Source organism: Chelon labrosus (assembly GCF_963514085.1).
Source record: "Chelon labrosus genome assembly, chromosome: 10".
Lineage (NCBI taxonomy): Eukaryota > Metazoa > Chordata > Actinopteri > Mugiliformes > Mugilidae > Chelon > Chelon labrosus.
Genome location: NC_140360.1, coordinates 28,238,771 through 28,264,297, shown reverse-complemented (window position 1 = coordinate 28,264,297; position 25,527 = coordinate 28,238,771). Strand labels below are relative to the sequence as shown.

The 25,527-nt window shown below is 40.8% G+C and overlaps 1 protein-coding gene across 2 annotated transcripts in view; it reads left to right on the top strand.

Annotated features, from left to right (window-relative positions):
* The window catches only part of mtor (mechanistic target of rapamycin kinase), an 85,909-nt gene that overhangs the window by 57,795 nt on the left and 2,587 nt on the right, over nt 1-25,527 (top strand). For both annotated transcript variants that reach the window (XM_084553183.1, XM_084553184.1), the window contains 23 exons: nt 1,783-1,883; nt 2,407-2,522; nt 5,040-5,117; nt 5,585-5,692; nt 10,099-10,224; nt 11,006-11,137; nt 13,334-13,449; nt 15,826-15,943; nt 16,501-16,698; nt 17,119-17,219; nt 17,386-17,482; nt 17,620-17,718; nt 17,842-17,964; nt 18,227-18,409; nt 18,821-18,955; nt 20,688-20,862; nt 22,146-22,281; nt 22,423-22,570; nt 23,848-23,970; nt 24,474-24,556; nt 24,650-24,722; nt 24,797-24,871; nt 25,033-25,168. In XM_084553183.1, the coding sequence (XP_084409309.1) occupies nt 1,783-1,883; nt 2,407-2,522; nt 5,040-5,117; nt 5,585-5,692; nt 10,099-10,224; nt 11,006-11,137; nt 13,334-13,449; nt 15,826-15,943; nt 16,501-16,698; nt 17,119-17,219; nt 17,386-17,482; nt 17,620-17,718; nt 17,842-17,964; nt 18,227-18,409; nt 18,821-18,955; nt 20,688-20,862; nt 22,146-22,281; nt 22,423-22,570; nt 23,848-23,970; nt 24,474-24,556; nt 24,650-24,722; nt 24,797-24,871; nt 25,033-25,168 (2,780 nt within the window). The remainder of the gene's footprint in view (nt 1-1,782; nt 1,884-2,406; nt 2,523-5,039; nt 5,118-5,584; nt 5,693-10,098; nt 10,225-11,005; nt 11,138-13,333; nt 13,450-15,825; nt 15,944-16,500; nt 16,699-17,118; nt 17,220-17,385; nt 17,483-17,619; nt 17,719-17,841; nt 17,965-18,226; nt 18,410-18,820; nt 18,956-20,687; nt 20,863-22,145; nt 22,282-22,422; nt 22,571-23,847; nt 23,971-24,473; nt 24,557-24,649; nt 24,723-24,796; nt 24,872-25,032; nt 25,169-25,527) is intronic.

Sequence of the window (25,527 nt, the reverse complement as noted above, 5' to 3'; positions counted from 1 at the left end):
AAACTCCTCTGTTAGGCTGGTAACTGGGAGCTCCAGAATGCCTTTCCCATACAAGGCTGTGTCACTTAAGCAGCGTGGGACACCGAGCCATTTTCTGATAAATGAATTAATCATCCTTTCTAACTTTTCTACCTTTGACAGGGCAACCTCATAAACTGTTAGCGGCCACATTAGCCGGGGCAATAAACCAAATTGCAAGCACCATAATTTTAACTTCCCTGGTAGCCCTGACCGGTCTATACTTGAAATACCTTGAATCATTTCCTGCCTCAACCCTTCAAACTGCGCCTTATCACTAAGACTTGCATCATACCATCTTCCCAAGCTCTTCACTGGCTTTTCCAGCACTGTGGGAACCACCTCATCATTTATGACAAACTTCTTATCTACTACCTTTCCTTTAACAATAGAAATACTCCTAGATTTAATAGGCTTCACTTTCATCCCAGCCCACTGCAGGTTGCTATTTAGCTTATCCAGCAATCTTCTGGTACAAGGAGCGGTTGACGTTGCTGTCGTCATGTCGTCCATGTAGGCCCTGATTGGGGGGAGGCGAAGCCCTCCTTGCAGCCTTTCTCCACCTACCACCCATTTGGAAGCCCTAATAATGACCTCCATAGCCATTGTAAAGGCTAGAGGAGAGATTGTACACCCTGCCATAATGCCTACCTCCAGCTGCTGCCATGCTGTAGAGTACTCTGTCAAACCATAAGCCTCTTGCTTGCTAACGGACCTTCTGTGTTTGTCTGTAATTGTCCCACATATGCCAGTGTAACAGAGCATATTGTTCATGTCATACACTAACAGATGGAAAACGACTTTTCTTCACTGACCCCCGTCCAAACGGGAATCTCTGTTTTTTTCTGTGAACCCCTCCTGCTCATTCCCATCTAAGCTGGCTCCAGCATCCTGCCTGTGAAAGGCATGCAGTGGGTTTGAACCCCTCCTGGGCAATGTGCTGATTGTTGTTAATGAAGAGTTAGTCTTGGTTAGCTGCACCCAACCTTGGCAGGAACATCTATCTGTTTGCTGGAATACTTGATGTTATCGAACCATTTTGGGACGGTACACTGATTTAAGATGATGTTCTGCAAGAACAAATGAATAAGTAAATAATGACAGATTTAAAATAAACTCCCGGTCTTATCTGCAGTCAGTTTCCTCTTTATTCACTAGTAAAATTATTCACTAGAACAGCCAGAGGCACTTGGCTCTTTTTGTAAATGATTTCATCAGTTCAGTTTGGTACAGGAAAAGCATGTGTGTATTAACATTGAGACATTAGAAGACTCGTTTAAAGCATTGCTGCAGAGAAGGTTTAAAGCAGCAGTCAAAAAAATGGAAAGAAGGAAACATTCACGTCGGTTGAAGATGAATACATTACTCTCTATATTTCTCTGCCAACTTCATCATGTCCGACGGAGAAATATCCTATCATTTAGTGGATGCGTGTTCGTTGTTTAAAATGTCTTCAGTTTGTCAAACCAGGCACCAGATACAAATCCCATAAGCAAATGTTTCCAGACTGTACAATAAATATGCACAGTATAGGCTTTATTTTGCACTTGTGTGAACCAGGGTCTTCTTAGTAGTCTATTTAGTGTCTGTAGTGTCTACAGTAATACTATCCAACAGATTACCTGATCAGCAGGAAACATTTGGTCAGTTTCTCATTGACGTCATCACACTGCACATTCTGATTTATCTGATGTCATCATATCTGTGAACATGGTCCTGAACTAATCTAAATTTGCTGTGTCTGCTATGCTCAATGTGTCCTAGGGGCCAACTACATCAGCAGTGCTGTGAAGAATGGACGCTGGTCAGCGAGGAAACCCAGGCCAAGATGGCTCGTATGGCAGCTGCAGCTGCCTGGGGTCTAGGTAATCACTTAAATACCTCATGTCAGATATAAATTAATGATAACAATTTTTAAGAAATTGTAGACGAAACGGTTGACAGTGACCAATAAAACAGTAGTCGGTGTGGGTGCATTTACGCCATTCTGTCTGACTCGGTTCGACAATGCAGCAGTGAAAGCAGTAATGGCTCTTGCCAAATCTGCCTCACATAACCAGAAGGGAATGGCATCCAGTCATAATATTGACATATTATAACGTTCAATCGTGAAGAAAACTGCAGAAGCAACCTCAGTTTTCTGCTCTCTGACTTTGACTTTCTAAACTTCTAAAGTCATTAAACCTGAAGCCACCAATCAGCAGGCTCGAACTGTTGTTGAGAAGCAAAAATGTTGAGGTTGTGATTATTTAAACTATAGCAAGCTGGGGTGCAGTGTGGTTCAAAACTTTAAATCTGACTTTAAGCTTTAATCTGATTTTAATTAGCTTTTAATTCATTAAATATACTCATTATCATGAACTTGCTTCTTGACTGTTATTTCTCCAGGACACTGGGACAGCATGGAGGAGTACACATGTATGATCCCAAGAGACACACACGATGGTGCTTTTTACAGAGCAGTGCTAGCCCTACATCAGGACCTCTTCTCATTGGCCCAGCAGGTGGGTTAAATTTTCACTAACACTAAGTGGTAAAATGTTTGTTTACAGCATGTATCTCTAGACAGCTTCTTATTAAGTCATGTTTTGTGGGAATTCATCAAGTCTTGTAGCTTCTGGAATTTTCCTCAATCTTTATAGCATGATATGAAAAGTTAAAACCACTGGAAGCCAAAATTGTAAAGAAGGCTGTTACAGGCAGGATCAGATTCCCCCATCAACTCCTTTTTGTTAAACAGGCCAAGGTTATTTTTTTCTTATATACTGTAACTCTGAAAATTGTAAATCATCACAGCATTTAGCCTCAGACAAATAAAGAGCCTGTTACTACTGTCTGCCTGTTGGCAGCGTCTGATGAAGGTTGGGGATTGTAAATGAGCTCATGGTCCCTGGAGATGGATTTGTTCGAGATGGATGCCGGCATGCCTAACGTTCACAAGATTCAGCACTGACACCAGTAAACACCTGCTCCTCTGATTTCCCTGGACTCATCCTCAGTACCCTTTTCACCACAAAGCCTTGGAGACTTGCTTTGTATGCCCCCTTTCCCTTCACCATCCTTTCCTCCCTTCAATTTGGAGATTATGTCCAGGTGTAGCCCATAGGATTCTGCATCAGCTGAATAGGGAAAGCAGACTTTTGACTTTTGCCGACAAGAGCCACTCGCAATGAAAAAAGAGAAATGAGAAGCAGATGGAGCGACGGTGAAAGCTCAAATGTCGACATGAGCTCAGTGTAGTTTGTCGGGTGGGGTTGGTAATCCTCGCACTTAAGTCCTTTTGATTCCATAGGGTTGTTCCCTTCTTCCATTCATGCCCCCAACAACCAGACATGTGCTCCACGGGTCTCGACGTGTGTCTGTGTGAAAGGTTTCAGGTTCCCATAGTTTATAAATCTCAGTGTTTGGTTTGTTCCAGTGATGACGTGTAGACACTTCAGTCATGCTCTCCATAGGAAAGCAATCTGCTGCGGCAACATTTATGGTCTATGTAGTCCTTCAACGTGCGTTTGGTTTGTAAATTGTCTCATGGGATTTTAATAACCAGAGCCCTTCTTTTGACTTCGCAGTCACACTTGTTTCATGTTTCCTATAACTGTTGATTTGCCTTCATGTACCATTTGTATCATGAAGAAAGATCACCACATTTCAGCGTTTTAAGTACATAAGTACAACCTTTATGTAAGGGAATAGAAGATTGGGTCATCGTTTGTTTGTGCTGCCAGAAACCAGACACTGCATTTATCAGGAGTCGTCTTGACTACACATTTCCACCGAGGCCCCATCCCAGTAATTCAGGAGTAAACAGGACCATAACTGAGGGGAGACTGCGAAGAAGCAGCCTCATTGTCACCTTGTCACGACCAACCTCCCATAACCCCACCTCTTGTTGGCGTGCCTGAAGAGGTGTTTTGGCACGACATTCCTGTTTTCCCTCCCCGCAAAAAAAAAGTAATTGGGGGGAGTCGGTCTGAAACAGCTGTGTGTCCTGGCCTCAGAGACCTTCCTCAGTCATTCTCCCTCATTTTACATTCCCACTAATAACAGTTCCCATAAACATTGGCTATACAAGCCTAAGAAATCAGCAGACTTTCAAACACAGTACTTTTTTACGTTTCTCCGTTTTGCTTCCATGGATCAGGTCTTTCTTTCAGTTACAGTTTTTCAGCCCTCAGGGATAGATAGATAATCCTTTAATTTATCCCACGCTGGCAATGGAATGTCTGCGGCACTGATTTTGGAGAACTGCAATTCTGGTAGAAAAGTCAGTAGCATACAATAATAAGCTAAAAAACAAATAGGTACCAAGAACATTTTTTGGGAGTGAGTGCACGCTGACATTTAGCTGAACATCGGGAAACATTTTTCACAATTTGTGTTGTGGTCATGGCAGGAAGCATGACTAACCGCTCCCATTCTGAATCCTTCTTTGTCACCCCCCGCCTCCTCTTTCTTTCTCTGCATGCGCATCAGGCTGTTTTTAAAAGTACATGTGACATCTACAACCATCGTTACATAACTTTCACGCCATTGCCCTTAACAGTTCATTTACCTGCTTATAAAACACTTGGCACTCAGCAGTGCATCAAATAATTTTGCAATACAGGCAGACATTCTGATCCTAGCCAAACTAATGTGTCACTGCTGGCAGCTTTTGAGTGAAAAGGGTGTGAGCAGCGAGCAGTGACATGCCTTCATTCATCTGTACAAGGAGTTTTTATTCCTTGGCATTAATCCAAGCCCAGCTGGTCCTGAAGCAAAAAGTCTTTTGGAGACATTGTGTCATGGTACATTTTGGGGTCATGGTAACTTGAATGCCACTTTAAATGTTTGTTTACTCTGGAGATGCAAGTGTACGTGGGTGAGGAAACTAGAGATGGTTTAAACAAGATTCAGTGGCTCAAAAGTTTACACTTTCAGGCAAAAGCTCATGGCAATACTATTTATCTGTCATCATAAACCTATATATTTTTTAAAATTTATTGTCATAATGTAAACGTGTCTTTTTTTTTTAAATCCAGTGTATTGACAAAGCAAGAGACCTCCTGGATGCCGAGCTGACAGCCATGGCTGGAGAGAGCTATAGTCGAGCATACGGGGTAAGTGTTCCTCTGAGACAGCCAAGAAAATCCAACGTCTGGCTCCACTTGACCATCTTATTTTTCATAGCATGAATATGTAGAGGAATTATGTCACAGCAACTAAATGGGATATTTTTAAGTGATGATATAAAATTGAAGTCTCACTGCCTACTTATTTGGGGAATTATTCATACAGCAGTTCAGATCCACAGACTGACAGCGGGGACACCTCAGTAGGCATATACACCAAAGTCTTTGGTGTTACGTAAACAGTCCTAGTGTCAAGCTTTTCTGACTGATGCCACACAGGCAGGTCCAGTGGGTTGCTAAATGCATTCAGTTGCAGACTCAGATTAATTAACAAGCTAATGATCCTTTTATATTGCACTGAAAGGGCCTTTGCTTCATCTAAACAATATAAATTTTGTCCCTATAATGATGAATGTGTGGATAGGAATGAATTTGTGTGTGCGCTTGTTTCCTAGGCCATGGTATCTTGCCAGATGCTGTCAGAGCTAGAGGAGGTAATTCAGTACAAGCTGGTGCCAGAGAGGAGGGACATCATCAGGGAAACATGGTGGGAGAGGCTTCAGGTAACTACAGCACATGATATATGGACACACACAATCACGTGCACAACTGCAAATGAAATGTAAAGCAGATGTTGGAAAAGCTACTGTTACTAATGGGAAACATACAAGACAGACATACGAACATGATGAGATGCACACCAGCATCTCAATGACTGGGCCTCCTTTAGTTGTATTGCTCCCTTGTATTGTTATTTAGAAATTTGAAAGTATTTTGAAAGACACTTTTAAAAAGTGGTATTTTCCCTCCTTGGGAGAATCAGTGGTGATGACATATGTTCCACATGCAGCAAAAACTACCTATTTTCCAAGCTGGTCTGTTTAAAATTCACAGACACAACCTTGTCATTTTATCAATACAACCACAATCATTTGACCTGCAGCATATTTCCAAATCAGGAAAATATTGCTTTTTTAAATAAAATGGTTTAGCACACTGTCTACTCTGCAGTGTATACTGTCTCAGCTATCGTATGAGCTGAACAGCCGGCAGCGGCACATTAATCATCTATTGACTTTTGATTCTGGGTGTTTGTAGTTATGTAAAATGTCGCTTTTAGTAGACAACACCAGTAGGTGATGTGAACTGCTTTTATCACTGCCATTTTTTTGCCTCCAACCTAAACTGAAAAAGTGAAATCTGATATGAACTAGACCTTTAAAAGCTGCTTATTTCAGCTACTTGTTAATGTGACTGTTTTGTTCACAACCGCATCGCAATCACCACAAGTAGTAAACACCAACTGAACTTTGTTTTATTTTGCATCAATTTAGTTTGTGAATTTAGTCCTTCTCGAATAAATAAGATCAATTTTGATGAGGTAGTTGCTTTGCTTCCCACAAGCCACATAAAAAAAAAAAAAAAACTTTCGAGGAAATTGCAGAAACAGAAGTGTGGCTGATTTCATCTATTCCACACTGTAACCTTATCTAAACTCTTGCTGCTTCCTGTGATTGATTATGATTGCTGTTATTATCATTATTAATTGTAAATTACAGTCTTGTATATGTTGTGAAGTGAAACAGATGGACGGGTGGAAGAACCACAAATCCACAAGCGGTTGGGAAATATTTACCGCCTGCCAGTTCTTTGAAATTTGAGACAAATGTCATCTGATCTAAAATAATACCTTTCAAGTCCATCTTTTCCTTGTTGCCAAGTTACAGCTGAATACAAATTTACCAATGCGTTTTATGTGCATGTTGATGGAAACATTTAGTCAGGAAGATAAACTGTTAAGCTGCTTGTGTAAATTATCTGTGTGATGCACCATTCCTGACACGTTATTCCATCGTAACCAAGCTGGCCAGTTTAATACAGCATGTATACTACTGCTTAAGCTCCGTTTCTGTTGGCATTCCTGCCTCTCTTCCATTGCTCAAATGTTAGAGTCGTTGGAAAGTCCTCGCTGTCCAAAAACAAAAACCTCCTTCTTCTTAACCACAGCCCAAATTGTAAATGTCTGAAGACTGTATGTGCCTACCCACAATGCAATACCCACAATATATCCATTTCAAAATAACATTTGGTGTAGTTCAAATACCACTACACTTAATGTACCCAGAGGTCAGGCCTTTCACTTCTGAATGACACAATAATGGGAGATAATGCTGGAAATAATCCAAAACTAAGACAACATTAGATCAGACTGCATGAAAATTGACAGCAATGTTGGCACATTTTTCAAGAACTTTCCCTGCTTCAGTCCCACAATGACAACAACAGTAATCAAGATGGAAATTGCTCCCTGTATCCAAAAATCACGCATAGATAGCAGTTCCTAGCAACAGATGGGAAGTTAATTAGAGTCAATGTATGATCTTCACATCATACTGTTGGGAAGTTCAATATTTGGATTTTGCCCAAAGAACTTGTGTTGAACCCCAGCGTCTCACAGCAGAGAGAAGTGCTCATTTTTCCATGATTTTGAGATCTAATTTTATATACTTAGCGATTTTTTTAATCTTTCAAATTTGGCTCAGTGGTCAATGACACATGTTTCTGTGGTGTGACAAACTCATAACACAAATTTATTTTTGCTTTACACGGACTTTAATGCACCAAACCGTAACAAATTTTCTTGAGTAATATTTCAAAGGGTTCTATAAAATTAACTCAGCCCTTCCTTTTACTGTGCAGTAAAATGAAGATATGTTTCATTGTCTTGACTTTCTCAGTTTGTAAAAGATGTGAGGTTGTTCGGGATCAAGTATTTGAGCAAACAGAAAGTGCCCATAATTGCAGCACCAAATCTGGGGCCACGCTGCCTGACAGGTTCGCTTTCTTTCTGGTGATTTATTAGAGGCTGACCTCACACATCTGTTGAAGAGTCACTTTCCTGCTCCTTTAATCCTTTGTTCTTCTTTTGAAAGTTTCTCCCTCATCAAGGGAATGGAGGTATGGCAATGGTTGTATTAAGACACAGTGCCCAAAAGTTTGTATGTTAATTTATAGTGATTTCTTTCTCTTTAAAAATCAGCTCGAAGCCTAATGAAGTGGCCACTGAGTGTATATTACGCTAAAAAGAACAGGGAACAGGAAAAGATCAATACATTTGAATCAGCTTGGAAACAAATGCAATCTAATTTAAAAGTCCTGTACTAAATCTTCATGAAGGTTATAATATTAAGCATCTGTTTAAAATCACTGAGAGAGCTGTTGATTCAACTGTGTTTTCATTCTGGAGGCTGTGGTTTGAATTTAAATGTACTGACGCATGTCTACTTTTACTCCATTTTAGTCCGTGGGCTAGGCTGAGTAACAGAAACACTGTTGTGTTTAATTCAATCCATTTTAACAGCACCACAAACTGCATCCACCAAAATGATCATACTGGTGAATTACCACCTTTCTGGTTCTGTTTCAACATTAACTGAACTCTTCAGCCACACAAGACCCTTGTGTGGTTCCACAGGCAGCAAACAACAGAAGTGGTAGACCCTCAGCCGCAGAAACTCATCAGGGCAAAATTTTGTCAACTGTTAGTAATTTGTTGAAACTAATCCCTCAATTTTTGTAACTCTGACATCTCTCCCCACTTCCCTTGAACCAGGTCACATAAAGGACATTAAGTGCAAAGCTCTTATATTAGAATCCATTGTTTTCATGTTTGTACCCAGTGAAATGGCCTGTAAGTGTATACTGAGCCTCTATTCCAAGTGTTTCTTCACTTATGTCCCTTAGCAACTCTATACACACACTTCTGATATTTATTAAGCCTTTTTCCAACCTCTTTGACCTTTGACTAATCTAGGCATCTTGCTTTATTAAAAGCTCTTTATTGTTGGGTTGTGTTTTGTATTATACACACCTTGTAATTCAAACAATTGAAATGTTATAAAGGAGCTTATATAATTTTAGATTCCTCCCACCGTCCAAAGAAGATTACAGAAGATGAATAAATTAAGTATATAGAATGAATGAATCCACTGACATGTCTGTGTAGGGAGAAATAGAGTAGGATGGCATGCAATGAAGGACCACAGCTACATGATGCAATGATGTGGTTCTGATCTTGGACCACCTGTCCACAAAGATGCCCCTATCCAGATGCCTTTGTTTCCTCTAATCAAGTAGGATGAACTGGATAATTTTGCTTTGTATCTTCTCAGCTGAATTATATCAATAATTCCTTGCAGTTAGACCCAGACTAAACTGTCTCAGTCTTCGTAATCACTGGGCACCGTTCCTTTCAGTTGCAACCTGTGCTTAGCTCCTTATGCCATCATTCCCTAACCCTAAGCGTTTTTCAGGAACTGTAGTATTTAATTCTACCATCAGATTTTGACAGCTTACTGGTAACTGCCTCAACATACTTTTACCATCAAAGGAAAGGCTTGTGAGGATTCAAAACTGGACTATGAAGCAAATAAAGAGATGGGATAAATCATCTTTAAAGCTAGATGATGTCAGTTATATTGCGTTGCCTTGTCTTAAGTATCTCATCACTGATTTCAAGCCTTCATTTTGTTGTTGCTAGTTGCCATGTAACTTAATATGTACCATGTCCGGGCGTGTAATTATAATCAGGTTACAGTATTTTGTCTAACCCCTGTAGATTTGTCTTAAGTTCAATCATACCCATCTGTGTTGCCCACGTCTGCAGCTGTGTGTTTTAGCACGGTGATGAGGTTGAGGTTTGGATTAAGGAATATTTAATAGAGGCAATCAGTTAATGGTTTTTACAAATGCATTTATACAGACCTGTGTGGGCCTTTTTCTCTGACACGTGACCCTGTACTCACGTGTGTACCTGCTTTAAACAGGGGCCACTGGTAGTAATAGTAGCCCCTCGGGTTTGAACCCTACCTCGCTCATGTGCGTTTGTTCTTTTGAGTTTAACGAGAAGGTGCCTCTCTTTGAACAGAGTAACAAATCAGTAATTCATTTTTTGTGTGTTTTCCTACAGGGTTGTCAGCGTATTGTAGAAGACTGGCAGAGGATCCTGATGGTCAGATCGCTGGTTATCAGCCCCCATGAGGACATGAGGACTTGGTTGAAATATGCCAGTCTTTGTGGCAAGAGCGGACGTCTGGTCAGTACAGTCACATTTTGTATAAAGGCCCTCAGTATTCTCCTATCCATGTCTGAGCCCATAACATACAGGAGGAGGAGATCAGAGCTCATTAAATCAGTTTTGTCAGACAGAGAAGGGACGTCCAGCTCTTAAGTGCAACCATGAACTCTATCCATGAAATGAACTGCGCTTCACCCCGTTTTCAGCTGGCATTGAGGAAATTAGTACAGCACCCCCAATCACACTGTTTAGAAACCTGAACCGGCATATCTACTCAGTTAAAGTTGTGCAATTTTCCATCTTGACCTCACTGTTTTTCTAATTGATTGAAAAGCGTGACAGACAGTCAGCCAATTTATCTATCTACACACTGTTGTTATATTTAAGGACACACAAAGGTTGCCAAATCACCAACTATGATGTGGCTGAAAGGAGAGATGTGAGATGATTGGCCAACATCAAACATTGCAGGAAATGTGATTATAAGGAGTTGGAAAAAATGACCCAACACAGACAAGCAGACATAACAGACAAGTTATGTGACTTGAGTTTCTTTATTCAGTCACTTGTTTGATCTCTCTTTGTAGTTTAAAATGTTCTTTAGTCTCCAATCTTAAGTGTGTACTCATTTTGTAAACTTCTGTTTCTAAAGAAGAATCAAGGTTGATGTAGGAATAAGCTTTGTATTGTCTTGAAAACCCACTATGTTTGATGTTACCTCATATTACTTCTTGAACTATAAACCTCTTTCACAGTTTAGTTATTGTTTGTCCTTTTGTTGCTCACTACATCCTTCTAGGCACTGGCCCATAAGACCCTGGTGCTCCTTCTGGGTGTTGACCCCTCCAAGCAACTTGATCATCCGCTGCCTACAACCCACCCCCACGTCACATATGCATACATGAAGTACATGTGGAAGAGCGCCCGTAAGGTAGGACAGCAAACCTGTTGTCTTAAAGGTTCAAAGTTTTCAGTGAAGCATGGGAGTTTCATGTTGGCTAAAATAGGATCAGTCAACAGCATACAGCAAACAATTGCAGTTGACAGTATGTAAAGGATTAAATACATTGTAAACATAGTGGAGCATTTAGCATATACAGACATGCATATTTCTCTAAAGCTGGGATCAGATATCATCTGGCATGATATTATAAATAATATCATTGTCACTGTCAAATCTTCTACATGTTTGAGTTTATAGAGAAGAATATCTGTGAAGCGTCCCTTTAAGTGTGTGATGCAGCCTGAGTTTAAAATGAGGTAGGTTCTTACAACACAATCTTCTGAGCCCACCATAGAGAGACAAGAGAATGAATTTTGTATTTACATTTGCCAGGAGGGCAGAAGCACAACGTCCAATAAATGTTCATGTTTCTCCTTAACTGTTCCATAATTTAACAGCTGGATGTATAAATATGACACAGCTGATAAGTTCACTATATTAGCATAAAGGGTGATGATATGCCATGAACTGTTTTTGCTGCCCCCAAACAGCTCAGTAAATCACTTATTAAAAGTGTGAACTAGCCTTGTTAACAATGTAATGTCCAATAGCTGTTACATTAATTGGAAAATTCCTTTAATAGCCAGTACCATCCGTCATGCCAAGAGGTGAAATGTGTTATGTAAATTGTTTGCAAAGAAGCTTGTTACATTTTCCCCCACAAGCGTACAAACCACAAATAAAATGATAGATGTGAGGTAGGACATTATGTTACTGGTGATTAAAGTAACATTACAAATAGTTTGCTGAAATTTAAATGGCAGAACTTCCACTAGAAAATCCTAGGTTGTTAAGACATTTGTTATGAAGAGTTGGGTAATTGCAGTTAAAGTGAGACTTCATTTTATTTGGAATCTGTACAGCTATTCTGAATTGAAAATATTTAATTTTGCAGAGCAGCTGGAGGCTTACATAATAGATTGCTAATAAATGATCTATTAAATGATCTCTTTGTGCTTTTTCTGGTCCAACATCCATCATAGGAACAACTGCCAAACTTCCAACTAACAGCAGTCGTGACCTAACTTATGTCACCAGAGCAGCAAGGGACCGAACTACTTTGCTCTGTGGCATTTGTCTGCCACACACACACTCACATATCCAACCCCTGAACACACATAAACACACCCACATTTATTGCCAGGTGTTGAATAGTGTTTGCGGTTCTAAACTGCAGGTCTCATTAGGAGACTTAGGTAAGTGTGAGCTTGAGAGTTGCTGTTGCGAGAGCCAGCTGCTATTCAACAGACGAATCAGAATATAAATATATATCCAAGCACACACACACGCAGCTAGATTTCTTGTGTTTAAAATGTGAGAGGATTGTGGGGGGCTGTTACTGAGTGAAACTTACACAATAGTCATTTTGTAGGGTGAGTCGGTTAGTAGTGAAGGCAAATCTTGCCAGTAGTTAAACAAACAAATCTGGTTAAAATCCTTGAGTTACTTTTCAATTCAAAACTCAATAAATGATTATATAGTTATAGTCATTCATGTGAACATTTGCAAGTGTTTAATTTGAAAAACATACAGAGCGCTGTCCATAGGAAATCCATTATTACCATTATGCAATGTCTTGTGCAGACAATATACCTGTTCCTCATTCTATGTTGCTGTGGTTATCATCCCAAATCTGTTAAGGCCGCATAACATGCAGGACAGTTGTCTATTCTTTAAGATCAGATCAGGCAATGCAGTGTTACAGTAGTCCTAATAAGTTCAGCAGACAAAAACTATGCAGCTATGACAACAGAGTTGTTCTGGCAAAATAGAGTAGCAGGATTTTCCCCAGTGAGCCACTGTTGTGTCCAGCAACACTGATATGAACAGAAGAGATTGTTCGCTGTTGATTGTCCTGAATTCAATGTGGACAGTTGGTTTTCAAGAAGAAGGAAAAAGACTTGCTCCTTCTTGGGCTAGGCAGGAACAAGCCTGTAAATTTATGACCGCACAGTTCGCCTCAGCACATGACTCCGACGACAGAATGCATGCCAAATAGATCCCCTGGTTGCATTTTAATTGAGAGTATTTTCAGAAAAGTCCAAAGCAACACGGGCAACATGTCCAACCTATTACAGTGACAAGTCTTGACTTTCTGTCGGTATTTGTATTGTTTCTTTCCAGATCGATGCTTTTCAGCACATGCAACACTTCGTGCAAGGGGTGCAGCAGCAAGCCCAACATGCCGTTGCAGCTGAGGACCATCAACGCAAACAGGAGCTCCACAAACTGATGGCCAGGTATGTCCCTTTCTGGCAGCGCAGAGTCAGCAGCTGGCCACCTAATAAAACTTTTCATAGAGGACGTGTCCCAGTGGGGAAAGCACAGGTGTAAACATACACCTAATGGCATGCCAGAGGAAACACAAAGCAACATGCTGAAGCAAGGAAAAACAACCTCATGTATTTTCTTCTCCCGTGTTGTAAACACACAAGGTCGTGTACAGTATATTTAGCTTCTTTTCCATGAGCTTGACTCACTCTGGAATAGCACTGTTATAAGTTCATTGGCGTCATGTGGTCTGTTTTTAAAGCTTCCCAGATTCTCTGAATATCTTACTTCAAACTTCTCAATAAAAGAATCCAGTAAATCTGACGCTGTGCCTATAGGTATCATCAGGTCTCTGTTTTGCACCTGCACCTCTTCACCTCCACCTTATTTGACAGTCCTGGCACAGCCATTGCACATTTTCACTGTTGTTACCTCACTGTGGGAAAAGATTCAATATGGAGTCAGTTCAGTTTTAAAAATATATTTATATATTTTCTGAACTTCAAATGACTGTCCTGTGTTTTTAAATGATGATTTTGTGGCGTTTAAGGCGGAAAAGTTCATATTCCCAAAAACTGCTGGGAATGACATTAAGGTCTAAAAGAGGTTGTTTTTTAGTGCTCTTGTGGACTCATCATACTAAAGCTCCATCATTTAGTGTTAAAAGTCAGCAGCACCTTGCCTGTGCTGAAAACAAGCCAGAAGTGGGCTATTGGAACAGACAGGTATAATCTTATGTACAGTAAATCATACAGTAGTGTCGTCTGGTCATGTGCACCAACACACAGCAGTCGTGTGTACCCTCCTACCTCGTAAATCACACAAGTGGGGCAGAAGGGTCTTTTTTCATATTCGCATCTTCCACACATATACTGTAGCTGTCTGAGGAATGCACGTTAGGGAAAACACCTGTACAGTGTCAGCCCAGACGGGTTCTCTGCAGACATTCTGACACACTTTCATGTGTACAGGTCGGCAGCATGGTATGGCGCACACCTGGACTGCTCTGTTACACACTCATATTCACACAGTCACATGGACACTTTCTCCACAAAGAATTCAGTGTAACTTCCATGGTACCACACTTAGGAACAGTGACTCTGGTGTCTGCTGTCTAAATAAACATGTTGTTCCAATGTCCCAAGACACCCTGTCCTCCACCTGTGTCTTCCACAAAAGTTGAACTTGTTAATGGTTTACGGAAACAGTTGGCCTCGACACGCTGAACCTGAACCATACGCTCACATGGTAAAGCACTCAGGAGGGTTACGTAATCCCAAAAGGCGATTTATTGGAGATCCTCTGGAGGTGCTCTGCAAACATCACACTGTTGATGGGCTTGACAAAACAATGTTTGCCAGTTGCTCAGTTCAGTGTAGTTGTATGTGAATTCTACATATTTCCTCTGCCAAGCACAGCTACTTTGACTTATGCCTGTGAGCATCTGTGTCTGTGGATGATGGATAGAATTTAGTCCTTTGGGATGCCGGTTGAAGTAAAGAAAAATTGGTTTGATAATTGAACATTTCCAGGTGTGATTCAATGATCTTTCTGCTGCCTTATAGAAGTATTGCTTTTGATATATACCTACAAGAAGTCATATAACATTATCTGACTTTTTAACAAACTGCCTCTAAATTTACTGAATGTCACTGCCAACTCTTTCTCAGCAATGGCAGTGTAAGCATACTTACGCCAATCAGGCATAACATTATAACCACCTTCCTAATATTATGTAGCTCTCCATTGTGCCTCTAAAACAGCTGTGACTCATCAGAGAATGGACATGGTCCTTCTGAGGGTGTCCTGTGGTGTCTGGCAACAGAATGTTGTTAGTGGGGGCCTTTGGGTCCTATGGGTTGAGGGGAGGGGCCTCTGTGGATAATCCCACAGATACTTGATCAGTTTGGGATCTAGTGAATTTGGAGGTCAGGTCAACACCTTCTGGTGTTCTTCATGGTTTTTTAGTTATTCCTAAACAACTAAAAAAACAACTGTGTGCCTGTGTCAGGCTGCATCCTGCTGGGGATGGCTGCTGCCATCAAGGAGTGTCATTGCTATGGGGTGGGGGTGCCTGGTCTGGTCTAGGAGAGTGGTACATGTCTGAATAACATCCACATGAATGAATGCCAGGTCCAAAAGTTTCCTGTCAGTGGTTTTAATGTTTTGGCTGATCAGTGTTTAAACTCACAGGGATATTGTGAGATATATAAGTACATATAGGGTGTATGTGCTTTTACTCTATGCTACACCAACATTTTTATAAATAATGATATGAAAATATATATTGGCATGGTTAGTTATTTAATCCTCCTCTCTTTCTCTTCCTTTTTCCCCCCATGTAGATGTTTCTTGAAGCTAGGTGAATGGCAACTCAGTCTGCAGGGCATCAATGAGAGCACCATCCCCAAAGTTCTGCAGTATTACAGCAACTCGACTGAGCATGACCGCAACTGGTACAAGGTCAGTCCCTCTCTTTAAACTCTAACCTTTCCACTTTTGACCCCTCTCTGGCTGCAGTAAAATCCCAGCTGTGTCAGTAAGAGACTGCCCTGACACTGACGTGTCACAATGAAAAACTTTTAGGCACCCTTTTTATTGCCCTTTAACCAAACATGCCATAACATACTTGTTTGTTTAGTTTTAGTTTCTGCACAACTCATTTATTCCGCTCATTAGATTGTCATATTGTCACAAGATATTAGGTGATGGAAGAATTAAAAATATTTTTGATTTATCCTGTCCACACCTGTGCTGCAAGCTGCAAAGATGTCACTATAGCCACATACCCTCTCCCTATCCATCTTCACCAACTCCCTTTAGCTCTCAGTCTTTAATAACTGGTTGCATATAAAAGCAAACATCAAACTCAAATATTCGGATCTGAAAATTACAGCCCCCTCAGGAGATATCTGTCCTGCGGTATTATTGAATATGACATAATGAACAAACAAAAGCCTTTTCCAGGCTTCCAGGTCTTAGAAAAACAGTTTCACAGAGTTTTCAATATCTTTTGGAAGGCCTGGCATGCCTGGGCTGTGATGAACTTTGAAGCAGTGCTGCACTACAAACACCAGAACCAAGCACGGGATGAGAAAAAGAAGCTGCGACATGCCAGTGGTGCCAGCGCTAACAGTGAAGCCAGCAACAGCGACAGTGAAGTGGACAGCACTGATCACAGTCCTGTACCCTCGCCAGGCCAGAAGAAGGTCAACGAGGTGAGATAAAAACCACATCAGACATTCAGTGTCCCATTCAGTGTCCCTTTCTTCTGTCTACAATATCAGTACAGTGTTTAAGCTTGTTTACACATATTTGTGCCTCACATTCAAAATTACTGACCAACTGCAGGTCCCAATATGCACATACTCACTCAGAAACCATAATTTGTGATAGAGTTCCTGCACCTTCCCAAAAAACAATAGAAATATTTCAGATGATAAGTGGAGCATTGACTCTGGCAAGATATTATTGCAATGTGACAACAGAGCGTTACTGATAGAATTTTGGAGTAAATTATGGTGATTGTCTTTTAAAACACCCACTTTTATAGGCATCATTAATATGTTCTTCAGTATAACTATTTTTCTGTTTGTCATACATTAAAAAAACCATATGCTGTGTGCGTCCCTCTGCAGGACCTCTCGAAGACGCTGCTTCTGTACACAGTTCCTGCTGTTCAAGGTTTCTTCCGCTCTATTTCCTTATCCAGAGGAAATAACCTGCAGGACACTCTTAGGTGAGTTAAATTATGGAGAGACTGTAAAGCCAAAACACATGGACATCCAGCAGATGTGGTATGTGAGGGTAGGAGGACCTCTAGTGGTTGACTGTGATTGCACTGTTGTATCTTTGAGATGAAGGTAAGCGAAGATTCTGATTGTTGATTTTCTTTAACTGTTCAGGGTTTTGACTCTGTGGTTTGACTATGGTCATTGGCCTGAAGTGAATGAAGCTCTGGTGGAGGGCATCAAGACCATTCAAATAGACACCTGGCTGCAGGTATGGCACATACACAGACACAAATGATGTATCCTCAACACGAAGAGGTGTGATGAATGAAATTCTGAGAATGTGAGAAAGTTTGTGTTAATGCATATTACTGAGATTTTTTTTTGATTTTCTCTCTGCCTCTGCAGGTGATCCCACAGCTTATAGCTCGAATTGACACCCCTCGAGCTCTGGTGGGCCGCCTCATCCACCAGCTACTTACAGACATTGGACGGTATCACCCCCAGGTGGGTCTCTATTACACAGCTACAGATAATGGTTTACAACAAAGAACAGAACCAAGACTGCTTTTTAAGGTTATTCAAAGTCATGCCATCAGGGATCAGTGATTGTTCTCTGTTCATCTGCAGGCTTTGATCTACCCGCTGACTGTGGCTTCTAAGTCCACCACCACCGCCCGCCACAATGCTGCTAACAAGATCCTGAAGAACATGTGTGAACACTGCAACACTCTGGTTCAGCAGGCCATGATGGTAGAGCGATGAAATCATTTATTTTATATTCAGAATAAAATAAAATGATGTGGGTGAAATGGTACATGTCTGCAATTCAGTAAGGCCCCAGCAAAACAGTGATCAGGCATAACATTATCTCCTTTGTGCCTCCAAAACAGTTGTGACTCATCAGGCAACTGACATAGGAGGGTGTCCTGCAGTGTCTAGCAACTGAATGTTATTAGTGGGGGTTCTTTTTCCCTCTTATTGTATCATAACCTTTTTGTCTTTGTTCATCCAGGTGAGTGAGGAGCTTATCCGAGTGGCCATCTTGTGGCACGAGATGTGGCACGAGGGTCTTGAGGAAGCCTCGCGTCTTTACTTTGGGGAGCGCAATGTCAAGGGCATGTTTGCTGTGTTGGAACCTCTACATGCCATGATGGAGAGGGGACCACAGACCCTCAAAGAGACTTCTTTCAACCAGGTTTGGGTCCTCTCAGTTTCAGGTTACAAACTGTGAACTTCAACTTTGATTGGATATTTTGTCTTGGGTGCAGAAATTTCACCAAAAATAACGTAACCTGCTGCATTTCAATGTTACTGAAACGTTCAATGTTGCAAAACAAAAATGCATTGCATTAACATTGAACTCCTGATTCAGTACATTCATAGTTCTGAAGGTCAAGAACAAAAAGTATTGTGCTTAATATTTTTACATTTTAATTTCAACAGCTTGTAGAAATTTCGTCTGCACTAATAAAAAACAAATATTTAATTATTTCAATCCAGTTGGAACATTGATGCTTAATGACTTGATATTCATTTCATTGCACCTCGTTTGGCCCATCATGTTCATTCAAATTCTTTAACAGGCATTTGTCTTACTCTTGTGCAGGCTTATGGCAGGGACTTGATGGAGGCTCAGGACTGGTGCAGGAAGTACATGCGCTCTGGAAACGTCAAAGACCTGACACAGGCCTGGGATCTGTACTACCATGTGTTCAGACGCATATCCAAACAACTGCCACAGGTGTGTGAAAACATGTCACTGCAGTGAATATATATTGCTATCTTCTAAGAAACCTGCTTTTTTATAAGCACTCTGTGTCAGGTAGGAATGTGTGTATTTTTCTGATATATAGAAATATGCAAGCATGTTCCGCAGAAAACAAAAAGACATCAACATAAGCAATGCATTCTGTCTATGCAAACTAATGTGAATCAGACAAATATGTTTGAAAATAATCTTCTGAAGCAGCATGTCCTTAATAGCTCCTGGAGAAATTAGAGCAGACATCTCGCCACTTATGCACATCTATGTCCACTCCGGTCTCTCATCAGATGTGATGAGATATATTTTGCATTTCTTGTCTTGACCTGTTCTTTGATCTCATGGTAGGTAGGTCCAACACACTGTCTCCTAGATATGTAAAGAGACACTAATGAGAACAGATTCTGCATGGTTGGATGGGTACATGGTTATTAGTATCCATCCATAGTGATGGGGACTCTGTTTTTACCAACATACTAATATAAGAAAAAAAAAAGGAGGATAATGATAGAGAAACAAAGAACGAATTTCATCCCTGCACTAAATGTCACTAGATGCCAAAAATAGTTACTGGAGAGCATCACTCCTTGTATTGTCAGTTACCACACAATCAATTACAATTCAGGAGACACTTAATGTCTGCTTAAATTCTCTTGTGACATGGATTCTATAGGTAGTTTGGTTGGTGATTACTTGTATTTATTTTGTTCTGATCTGTGTTAACTAATTCTGTTTAACTCTCCCAGCACCTTCCAAAACACATCAAATACGCAGAAGGGCAATAAAATAAGATAGTCCTTTAATTTATACCAGTAGAAATAATATTGTCAGATATGTCAGTGTTGTCAGTTAGTATGATTAATACTTCAATAACTTGGCACCTTTTATATACCATTAATAATATTGTTAAAATGTTGCACATGTTACAACATGGTTTACCTGAAGCAAGATCATTTATTTCACTCACAAAGCTGTTCAATAGTAAGTGGTGTACCAAAAGCCAATTTGGTATAACATGTTGGGTTGTGGATTTAAACTTTACTAAGACTATGGCGTGGTCCTCTTGTCCTTAAGGCTGAATTAAACTGATAGATGTCATTCCTCACAGCTATCATCACATTGCTGATGAGTGACATCAAAAATAGTTCTGTCAGCTGCTCTTACTTCACATAATAAATGGAGACAGCAATAGTATTTGACATTGTGGCATGACCCTGCTCTCGGGGATACTCCCTGCTGGGACATTACAGTACGCAGCATGAACTACACTGCAACATAATCTCATGCTGGGAGCAGTGCAGATATCCCCCCAAAAGGCATTAACATAGAAATAAATCCTCTCCAGGATCCGTCCAAAGAGCACATCCAGAGCAGGTTGGGGGTGTAACCGTACATCAGCGTTCAGAATTTAACCATGAAAGCCTTTAGATATTCTGCCAGAGTCCAGATTTGATACACTTTAAATGGCTGGTGTTTGCAGACAAGCAGTAAATGCTTTAAGGAAGTGAAATGTTCCACTGTGATTGTATATAAACAACATTTTTCCTGATCAAACCTTAACTTGGATGTGAGCCAGTGTCTGGTACGATCTGTGTACTGCTTTAGGCATTTTTGGCAGGCTCTTCTTTGTCAGTGCAGGTTTTGTACAACAGACTATAACCTAATTGTCTCTTCCTGTGCTACATCTCCACCTCATCAACTTTCCTCACAGCTGACCTCCCTGGAGCTGCAGTATGTGTCTCCAAAGCTGCTGATGTGTCGGGACCTGGAGCTCGCTGTACCCGGCACTTATGACCCCAACCAGCCTATCATTCGCATCCAATCCATTGCCCCCTCCCTGCAGGTCATCACCTCCAAGCAGCGCCCACGCAAACTCACCATCATGGGTAAGATTAGGAGAAAATTGCACAGGCCTGGTGGCTCTAAACTCATTATATTAGGAAAATAGATTAAAGCATATTTCTAGTGGTATGCTTTCAGCAGGCATGGGCCATTGCATTAGAGAAAATTCAATATTAATAGAAGCTTTACCCAAACAATAAACAGCTCCAAGGACACAATTTATTTGGAATTCATCTGTCACTGCAAACATCTGCATGTGGTTAATGCATGGGAGTAAAAATCTCCCTTATCAACAGAAGCAAGATCAGACCAGCTATGAAATAAATGCAAATAAATGAATTCCAGTCACCGCAGAAAAAACGGCCAGGCATGTTCTTGTTCCTTTTCTGTCCCAAGACAAACAGCATGCAGACACATATCGATTCATCAGGAACCCTCCCAACATCGTTCATTGGCATTAAATTAAATACAAGAATAAATAATTCTGACAGTTTTCCCCCTACGCTGCTGTGTTATATGAAATATGACAGTAAAGTGCTTCTAAAATGGCACAGCACTATAAAGTCACCTTGTCTTGAAGCCAAATCCACACGCTATCAATCACAAATAGTTCACTCTTTTTCACTGGACAATGCGATACCTTGTTCTGATGGATCCCATCAGTGTTACACAACACACTCTGTAAAAGATGATAGCCAATAAATCAACTGACCTCTGGAGCAAGACTTCAGATTAAGACCTGTCACCCAATGCAGGCCACCGAGATTTACTGTCGGTGCTCTCTCCCACTAGAGGCATACACCTTAAACAGGGATTGTCCTTAAACTCTACATAGAACAGGAACTTTCTTTTCCTCTTTCCAATGGAAGTATATTTTTTACTCCACTAAAGGTATGTAGTATGGTAATGATGAAAACCTCGTTCTGCTTAAGATAAATGAGCATCCAGTATATATAGTTTTTCCAGCCGGGGAGAAAGTTGCTGTGGAACTTCACTTGTATTATAGTGCAAATGATGGGTTGTTCTACTGTACAAATGGTGCTGTACTTATATCAGTCATTTTGGAGTGTCATTCCCATCTGACCATGAAATTATTATTTTTTTTTTTTTGATAAAAAGCCTGTGTCATAGTTGTGACATGGTTCTTATGAAATTGCCTGCTCAAACATATTGGACGTTGTCTCAGGTGATGCAGAAGCAGCTGCAGAGTAACAGTGGTGTACCCTGTAGAAAACAGCCAGTACAGCCAAAACTATCTATTTAATGATTTTACACAGTGCACTCTTTGGACAGTACATCAATGCGTATTTTATGGCCCCATCTGCAGGTAGTAATGGCCACGAGTTCATGTTCCTGTTGAAAGGCCACGAGGACCTGAGGCAGGATGAGAGAGTCATGCAGCTGTTTGGGCTGGTCAACACACTGCTGGCAAACGACCCTGCGTCCTTGCGCAAGAATCTCAGGTAGACACACGTTGCAACTAATGTCCTCACACAAACACTAACATCACTCCAGGAACAGATCTTACAGACTGCAGATCTTGAGCAAACACACCTGACGATGATGTTTGTCTGTGCTTTTCTTGGCTGTGTTGAATTCATCAGCATTCAGCGCTACGCAGTGATCCCCCTGTCCACCAACTCAGGCCTGATTGGCTGGGTGCCCCACTGTGACACCCTGCATGCCCTCATCAGAGACTACAGAGAGAAGAAAAAGATTTTGCTCAACATTGAACATCGCATCATGCTACGGGTGAGGAACCACTGCCAAGATTCATTAGATTTCCACTTCCTCACTTTTAATAAGCAAAAACAGTATGTTTTCCTCTCCACAGTCTTCAGTCAGTTAACTTGCTTAGTAACATCAAAGTGTTACAATCAATCACAGGATGGATTTTCATCCCACTCTTTCATGTGTAAATGAGCTTATGTGTTCACATGTTATTTACGGTTTTGTGCCAACAGTTGGTCCCATTCATTAAATATTTGTAAATGTGTAATTTACATATAAAATCATCTATATTAAATACTAAATGGATTCATCAAAGCAGAAGAAGCATCTGTTTTCAGTGATTATATTCATGAATACCAATCACTCTTTAATGAAAACACATCCACAGGTTCTTCATTTTGACAAATTAGCTACGTATCTGTGACTCAGAACTCCCAATTAGTCCAAGAGGAACACACAAATACAGACATTTCCTCAATATAATGTCACTACACAAAGTAAAAGTTTCTGGAATGACATATGAGCAGAGACGGCGCAGGTTAGGACCCAGACGCCTGCTGTGCAAAAAGCATACAGGGGGTGGTTTGTATCAGTAGGATCAAAAAAACATAAAAAAAAACATCAGACCTTATCAAGCAGAAGCAAGTACTGCCATCAATTACATGGTATATTTTCTATTTGCTGATGTTGTTTGAATTATTAATGTTACATTCAGTTTAAAGCCCTTAACTGACAAGATATTGAGCTGGACTTCCAATCACTCATGTCATTAATCTTTCTTACCTGAAACCTTGCAGTTAATTAAATGTAAAGCATCGTTGTTTTCAGATGGGAGCAGCCTGCCTAATACACAGCTGGAGGGCACAGCTCATTTTCTTTCTTAACAATGAACACTTTTACTACAATGGGACCCCAGTTTGTGATATTCCATTACCTCCAGCAAGTTTTTTATTTCAGTATAAACACAGCCTTCCGGTGATGATTACATTAACATGTCAGCAGTGTTTTAGTACTATACAGTATATCTCTGGTGATTTCACTCCATCACAAGATGAAGGAGTGTCAACACTTCCCATAAACATACTCTAAAAGGTGCACCATACATAGTAGACATGTTGTCCTTTGGAAAAGGATTTTGCCCTGTAGCTGTGTATGGTTAAGCAGCACTTCTGGTAAAAAAAAAAAAAAAGTGACATCACACTCTGTTGAGACGTAGGTGATGACATTTTGCTGCTGTTCAAATTACATTTTCAATGGGATAGTTCAAAGAATGTGTGAATTTCCACTATGTATTTCAGATGGCCCCAGACTACGACCACCTGACGCTGATGGAGAAGGTGGAGGTGTTTGAGCACGCTGTCAACAACACAGCTGGAGATGACCTGGCCAAGCTCTTGTGGCTCAAGAGCCCGAGTTCTGAGGTGAGAGAGTCCACTTGGGACAGTGATTGAGGGTACTTGATCTTTTCAGTAGCTGTCCTCAGATTTCCCCTGTTCCTGGGTAAAATGTTAGGGAACACTTATCCAACAGATAACGTACAGATCTATAAACACTTGGTGGTCATTTTCATATCTTCATTAGATCCAGAGGAAACATAGAAAAGAGGACTGTCCAGTTTCTTGGTACAGTTGCTTATTGAAGGAAATACAGTTATAACAAAATAAAACAGTTCCTCTCCCTGAAGAATGGTTTTCTGGGTTATATGTCCTACTTTCAAAGCACTGACTTTGCAAAATTTCATTAACCGACCTTCAAATCGAATTCATTTTTATGAACATGTGCCGTGTGTACAGGAAGTTCTGCATGTTCAGGTGTCCAGAAAGATGTGTTTGAACAGAGATTTCTGTTCCACTTTCCACTACATTCTACTTTAATGTTGTGAACAACTAGAGCTCTCATAATGGAGATGTCATTTCTCTTCCAGGTGTGGTTTGACAGGAGGACCAACTACACCCGCTCCCTGGCTGTGATGTCTATGGTGGGCTACATCCTCGGGCTGGGTGACAGGTGAGCTTCTCATCAAAAAGACTGAAGTTGTGCGTTACTTTGAATAAGTAGTTAAAATAATAACAATTAACAAAACATGTTTCTGTGCTCCAGGCATCCATCCAACTTGATGTTAGATCGATTAAGTGGAAAGATCCTCCACATTGACTTTGGAGACTGCTTTGAGGTGATTTCTTTCAGTTCATAATTAACTTTATTTGTCATTTATCCCAAACTGACCCTCACTTCAATCTGCCACAGGTGGCCATGACCAGAGAGAAATTCCCTGAAAAGATCCCATTCCGGCTGACAAGGATGCTGACCAATGCCATGGAGGTATGTAACTCTGCTGTCTTGTGCTAAATGAGGGTAGAAAGAGAGTCTAATCATCTACAGATAGTGTGCATGTGAGGGGTTTAGGAGACGTCTGTAAAATGTTGCTACTGACTAATGGCTTCCACTAGATGCCTCTAACTAAATCCACCTTGGTCACTCAGGTTACAGGTTTGGACGGTAACTACAGGATCACCTGCCACACAGTGATGGAGGTGCTGAGGGAGCACCGGGACAGCGTCATGGCTGTGCTGGAGGCCTTCGTATACGACCCTCTGCTTAACTGGAGGCTCATGGACAGTAAGGAGACAGCGTCTACTGACATTCAGGACATCCTAGTGATGTTCAGACAAAGCAAACACTTGACAGACAGCTGTTCTGCGTCAAATAACCACAGCAGCCTATGTCACAAAACGGTGAACTGGCTGTGAATTTGTTCAGGCCAGTAAAGTAATTCTGTGAAGGTCAGCGCAAATTATTCTACTTAAAGCTGAAACTACTGTTCTTTGAGGTGGTGACTAGTGTGAAGCATTACATTTAATCACATCAGGCTATGTTGGACTGCTGTTTGGCCTTCAATTTAGAGAGAAATTGACCAGACGGGTAAAGAAGTGTCGTAGACATCTGAAGGTCACTGGGTAAATTCAGGTGAACAAAGA